This window comes from Hyperolius riggenbachi, chromosome 10 (assembly GCF_040937935.1).
Source record: "Hyperolius riggenbachi isolate aHypRig1 chromosome 10, aHypRig1.pri, whole genome shotgun sequence".
In the NCBI taxonomy this organism is placed as follows: Eukaryota; Metazoa; Chordata; class Amphibia; order Anura; family Hyperoliidae; genus Hyperolius; species Hyperolius riggenbachi.
Genome location: NC_090655.1, coordinates 232,874,591 through 232,880,590, shown reverse-complemented (window position 1 = coordinate 232,880,590; position 6,000 = coordinate 232,874,591). Strand labels below are relative to the sequence as shown.

The window sequence follows — 6,000 nt, the reverse complement described above, 5'->3', positions numbered from 1 at the left end:
TGACACTGTCCACTAGTGTTGTCCGGATCATGAACGATTCGGATCTTTGATCCGAATCTATTTTATGAGTCGATCATCCGAATCATCAAAATGAGTGATTCGGATCGCAAAAGGGGCGGGGCCAGGAGCGACACGCCCCCTCTCAGCAGGCAGCGGGGTCCTGGAAGCATAGCAGAGATGGATCGCTCTGTTGGATGGGAGGCAGCCTTGCAGGGAGACAGGTAGATGAGAGAGAGGGGACATTGGTGCCACTGCCAGATATGTGTAGAGCAGCACACATACTGGCTATAACGTGCTGCCCATTATAGGCTGGCTGTTCCGTAGTGCTTCACAGTGATCACATTGGAAGCTTTTGGCTCAGCACAGCTCAGTAACTTTGCAGACAGTGTGATTGAAAGGCAATATAATCCTCCTGCACTCGGCACTAAACAGCTGCACTTATCTTCTGGGAATGCTTTCTTTTACTGTGCGACCTTTTCTTTCAAAGTGTACAGATGAACATATAGGTGAAATATATGTAAAGCATATGATTGCAGCATGTGGGTATTACGTGCAAACATTTCTGCTCTCTGCTCGTCCCTCCTCCCTTCTCTGTCCACTCCCTGCCCTCTGTCCATCTTCTCCCCTTCTCTGTGTGTCCACCCCCCTCCCCTTCTCCTGTCCACAGACCTGTCCTGCTGTTCATTTCACCCCCGAATGCTTCCGGTAGTAAAATGATCCGAGATTCGGATCAAAGATCCGGATCTCTTCAATGATCCGATTCGAATCATCCGGATCATTGAAAAGATCCGAACTTCCCATCTCTACTGTCCACTAGGTCGCGCATCGCAGACGACCCCTCCCATGGAGACGGGGCTTTTACTCCGATTCTGAGTGGTGTCTAGGGACATTGAAGAGCCGACTCTTTAATGGGAGCCTATTCTCTGAGAAGAGCCGAAATTCCCATCACTAATTGTCAGAAGTGACGGCATACAAGAGCTCCGTAATGAATGTGTAGGTGGCTCTTAGAAGAGCCTTTGGGTTATGATCAGTATCGATAGATTACTTGGCGCTGGTGTACTTGGTGACGGCCTTGGTGCCCTCGGACACGGCGTGCTTGGCCAGCTCTCCCGGCAGCAGCAGGCGGACGGCGGTCTGGATCTCCCGGGAGGTGATGGTGGAGCGCTTGTTGTAATGAGCCAGGCGGGAAGCTTCCCCGGCGATGCGCTCGAAGATGTCATTGACGAAGGAGTTCATGATGCTCATGGCCTTGGAGGAGATGCCGGTGTCAGGGTGCACCTGCTTCAGCACCTTGTACACGTAGATGGCGTAGCTCTCCTTCCTGGTCTTCCTACGCTTCTTGCCGTCCTTCTTCTGAGTCTTGCTCACCGCTTTCTTAGAGCCCTTCTTGGGCGCCGGGGCGGACTTGGCTGGTTCAGGCATTGCTGCGGATTCTCAGTAACTCTGCAGAGTGCGGAGACACAATGAGGAGCAGCGCCGCCTCCCCTCCTTATATAGGCGGCCTATGCTAATCAGGCTGCAGCGCTTCTCTCTACACTATTGGGCAGCGTCACTGGCTGATGATTTCCTTCCCTCTCACTGGCTGGAGACGCGCCGTGTGCAAAACACCTTACTGAATATACTGGAATAATCCCATTGGCGGCTTTAGCGCAGAGGAACGCCCAGAGTTTGCTGATTGGTGCATTGCTGAGCTTACATTCCATTGGCTGAATCGGACAGGAGCCAATAGGGTGGCACCGAAGAACAGGTTGCAGAGTATATATATAGAGAGGGATACGGGCTAATCAGGCTATTTCAGTGCTGGAAAGACATCCATAGAGCTCATATTAAATATGTCTGGCAGAGGCAAACAAGGCGGCAAGGCTCGTGCTAAGGCCAAGACTCGCTCCTCCCGGGCCGGGCTGCAGTTCCCAGTCGGCCGTGTTCACCGTCTGCTGAGGAAGGGCAACTATGCGGAGCGGGTGGGGGCCGGAGCTCCGGTCTATCTGGCCGCAGTGCTGGAGTATCTGACCGCTGAGATCCTGGAGCTGGCTGGCAACGCCGCCCGGGACAACAAGAAGACCCGAATCATCCCCCGCCACCTGCAGCTGGCCGTGCGCAACGACGAGGAACTCAACAAGCTGCTGGGTGGGGTGACCATCGCCCAGGGGGGCGTCCTGCCCAACATCCAGGCCGTGCTGCTGCCCAAGAAGACCGAGAGCCACAAGGCCGCCAAGAGCAAGTAACTCCCTGCATCTGAAGATATCACACAGAACCCAAAGGCTCTTTTCAGAGCCACCCACACTGTCTACACGGAGCATGGATATAGGTACGCAAGTGTTAGTTTGTATATAAGGAGATTCCTATTGATTAGCATGGGTACATTTCGGTGTCTGGCTGCTGCATTAGGCAGGATCAGTAAATCTCCCGCTGCTCTGGAGAGGCGCTCAATCTTTCCCTGGTCGCTGCTGCCATTTTCGGCAGAAACACCGCCACAGTGTTGTCTAGCCGTCCTTTGTACTTATCCCAGCCTCAATTCACGGTTACTGGCAGAGATATTGGTGAGGGTAACGGAGGGAGTTTAAGCTCCGAGAGACAGTCCCGTGACATGTTCTCTGTAGTGCTAGATAAACATACTACAGTGCTACATACAGAACATTACTCTGTGACCAGGATATGAATTGGTTTGTGCGCTCATCCTATGAGAGTAGTGGGTTGCGTGGCTATGTACCAGTGCTACAGATATGATTGGTACAATACTGTGTGTTCTCTGTTAGAAGATCAAGTGTTACCGCTGCTCACACCTATGTAGGGGGAAAACTGTTTCTCTTCTATGCTCCAGCAGTTACAACACATTCTTCTGCCTGCCTGAAGTTCGCAATGACGGCAGAACAATAATCAGCAATCGGCCACAATAACTGGCAGCTGAAATAGCTCTGATGAGAGATTGTGCTACAAAACATTTCCGTTTCTTGAAAATCGGCACTTACGAAACCATTGCAGCTCTTTTGGAGACGAAAAAGAAAAAGCATCCTTTCGCTCCACCCCCTTCACTGCAGTCTCCCATTAGGTCCGCATGCTTTACAAAGACAGAAGAGACGTTATAGAGATTTATATAGCAAAATAATATAACCCTTAAGAGACAGATCGACCGTTATCATTATTTAGCACAGTCAGTTATTAAACTACTTACCGATATTTACATTCTGCAGTGGAGGAACGATTTTCTGCAAATACAGTTTCTGATTACCCATCTACATATATAATTGCTGCTAAACGGCAAATAAACTAATCAGTGACAATTTACTGCTCAAGTTGAGCTAATTAAAGATGTACAAAAGAGTATATTTAAACAACATTACAAATCTGCCTGTGGCTCCGCCCTCTTCAGCGCAGTCTCCCCTCAGGTCCGCTCAGACTGTATAAGAGGAGAGGAGGCGGCAGCACTGATCAGTTCGTCTCTATATCGGAGAAGAAGCAGCATTGTTATCATGTCTGGCCGAGGAAAGGGCGGGAAGGGACTCGGGAAAGGAGGCGCCAAGCGGCACAGGAAGGTGCTCCGGGATAACATCCAGGGCATCACTAAGCCCGCCATCCGCCGCCTGGCCCGCAGAGGGGGTGTCAAGCGCATCTCCGGCCTCATCTATGAGGAGACCCGCGGAGTGCTGAAGGTTTTCCTGGAGAACGTCATCCGGGACGCCGTCACCTACACCGAGCACGCCAAGAGGAAGACGGTCACCGCCATGGATGTGGTGTACGCCCTCAAGCGCCAGGGGCGCACCCTCTACGGCTTCGGAGGCTAAGCCTATTTTTCTTATTCTGATCATTGTTCCACCCAAAGGCTCTTCTAAGAGCCGCCCACTCTGTCTCTGAAGAGCCGCGTACGGATATACAATGGGTATCATTCATAAAGCATTTCCGCATGCGGAAATGCTTAACACCGGTGACTTTCCCGACCACTCAGCATAAGCCCCATAGGCTCTTTCCGCATGAAAAGGTGACAGAGCGATACATTTCCGCCTTGTGCGGAGTTTTTCTAGATTAATCTAGAAAAAGTAACAAACACATCCATTCATAAAGATTAGAGCAAGCGGTATCCGGAAGGAAAATACCGCTTGCTCGACAGTAGCGATAGGCGGGCGGCATACATATAAATGAATGGGAGGGACCTCCCAAGCAGCATCAGACAGAGCAGCGCAGGGAGGGAATCGGGCAGCTTTTAAGTTTCCGCATGTCTTCCGCCACGCTGCCGCCAGCTTCCTCCAGAAAACCTCCGCACTTCTTCCGCAACAGGCAGACTTCTTTATGAATGGCCACCCAGAAGTCTTAATTACCGGTTGCGGAGAAGAACGGTGTTTTCCCGCACTACCGACAGCCTGTTTATGAATGATACCCTATGTGATATAGCGCCATATTTGTGTTTGACTAGATATTGTAGTACATTATCTGTCTAGCCTGTTTGTTTTGGTAAATGAAGTTGTGTAATCAAGAATGTCTGGTGATTCTCGTCCTTTTCTGTTGCGTTTTTGTTTGTATTTGGCCTAGCAAAGTCCGTGCACCACTACCACCATGAGCTGAATAAAGGAAAAGCATCCAGTGGTCTTTCCAAAATAAAAGAAAAATTCGGGGGTGAACCGGTGAAATGACCAGCAGGACAGGACATTCCCTGCAGTGAACAGAAGGGAGGAAGTGGATGAAGAGGGGTGAGCAGAGAGCAGAAATGTTGTTTGCACACATTACCCACATGTTGCAATCATATGCTCACAGTGAAGGAAAGCATTCCCCCACCCCAATGTGTCCTGTTTTCACCTCCAACATGCATCATAAATTTAGGGAGAAGTGAAGTGCAGCTGTTTAGCGCAGAGTGCAGGAGGATCATATTGCACAGCAATCACAGTGCCTGCTGTCCTAGCCCAGCATGCTGTTTGCAAAGTTACTGAGCTGTGCTTCGGAGCTAAAAGTTTCCCATTTGTTCACTTTGCAGCACTACCGGAACAGACAGCCTAAAATCAGCAGCACATTATAGCCAGTATGTGTGCGCTACACATATCTGGCAGTGGCACCCATGTCCCCTCTCTCATCTACCTGTCCCTGCAAGGCTGGCTCCCCTCCAACTGAGCGATTCATCTCTGCTCTGCTTTCTAGAGATGGGAAGTTCGGATCTTTTCAATGATCCGGATGATTTGAATCGGATCATTGAAGAGATCCGGATCTCGGATCATTTTACTACCGAAGCATTCGGGGGTGAAATGACTAGCAGGACAGGAGAAGGGGAGGGGGGTGGACAGAGGGCAGGGAGTGGACAGAGAAGGGAGGAGGGACGAGCAGAGAGCAGAAAGGTTTGTTTGCACACAATACCCACATGCTGCAATCATATGCTTTATATGTATTTCACCTATATGTTCATCTGTGTACTTTGAAAGCAAACATCGCAGTGAAAGAAAGCATTCCCAGAAGTGAAGTGCAGCTGATTAGTGCTGAGTGCAGGAGGATCATATTGCCTTTCAATCACAGTGCCTGCAAAGTTACTGAGCTGTGCTGAGCCAAAAGTTTCCAATGTGATCACTGTGCAGCACTACGGAACAGCCAGCCTATAATGGGCAGCACATTGCAGCCAGTATGTGTGCTCTACACATATCTGGCAGTGGCACCGATGTCCCCTCTCTCTCATCTACCTTTGGCTGCAAGGCTGGCTCCCCTCCAACTCAGCGATCCATCCCTGCTCTGCTTCCAGGACCCCGCTGCCCGCTGAGAGGGGGGGCGTGTCGCTCCTTGCCCCGCCCCTTTTTCGATCCGAATCACTCATTTTGATGATTCGGATGATTCGACTCACAAAATAGATTCGGATCAAAGATCCGAATCGTTCATGATCCGGACAACACTACTGCTTTCAGGACCTCGCTGCCTGCTGAGAGGGGGGCGTGCCGCTCCCAGCTCCACCCCCTTTTTGATCCAAATTATTCATTTTGGTGATCCGAATGATTCGACTCACAAAAGAGATTCGGATCAAAGATCTGAATC

The 6,000-nt window shown here is 50.4% G+C and overlaps 3 protein-coding genes across 3 annotated transcripts; 2 read left to right on the top strand and 1 right to left on the bottom strand.

The window, feature by feature from the left end:
- Positions 1 to 1,041: 1,041 nt before the first annotated feature.
- LOC137534805 (histone H2B 1.1) lies at positions 1,042 to 1,431 on the bottom strand. The gene has a single exon (XM_068256461.1). The coding sequence runs from the start codon at positions 1,420 to 1,422 to the stop codon at positions 1,042 to 1,044; it is 381 nt and encodes a 126-aa protein (XP_068112562.1). The 5' UTR covers positions 1,423 to 1,431.
- Positions 1,432 to 1,832: 401 nt separating this feature from the next.
- On the top strand, positions 1,833 to 2,225 carry LOC137534802 (histone H2A type 2-B). Its single transcript, XM_068256458.1, has one exon. It carries the CDS (start codon positions 1,833 to 1,835, stop codon positions 2,223 to 2,225), a length of 393 nt encoding a protein of 130 aa, XP_068112559.1.
- A 73-nt stretch (positions 2,226 to 2,298) lies between these two features.
- LOC137536906 (histone H4-like) lies at positions 2,299 to 3,782 on the top strand. The gene is made up of 2 exons (XM_068259084.1): positions 2,299 to 2,308; positions 3,295 to 3,782. Exons 1-2 carry the CDS (start codon positions 2,299 to 2,301, stop codon positions 3,780 to 3,782), a joined length of 498 nt encoding a protein of 165 aa, XP_068115185.1.
- Positions 3,783 to 6,000: the final 2,218 nt, after the last annotated feature.

What these genes read in the sequence shown, in the direction of transcription:
- LOC137534805 (XM_068256461.1), bottom strand. Translation starts at nt 1,422, where the DNA reads ATGCCTGAACCAGCCAAGTCCGCCCCGGCGCCCAAGAAGGGCTCTAAG.
- LOC137534802 (XM_068256458.1), top strand. Translation starts at nt 1,833, where the DNA reads ATGTCTGGCAGAGGCAAACAAGGCGGCAAGGCTCGTGCTAAGGCCAAG.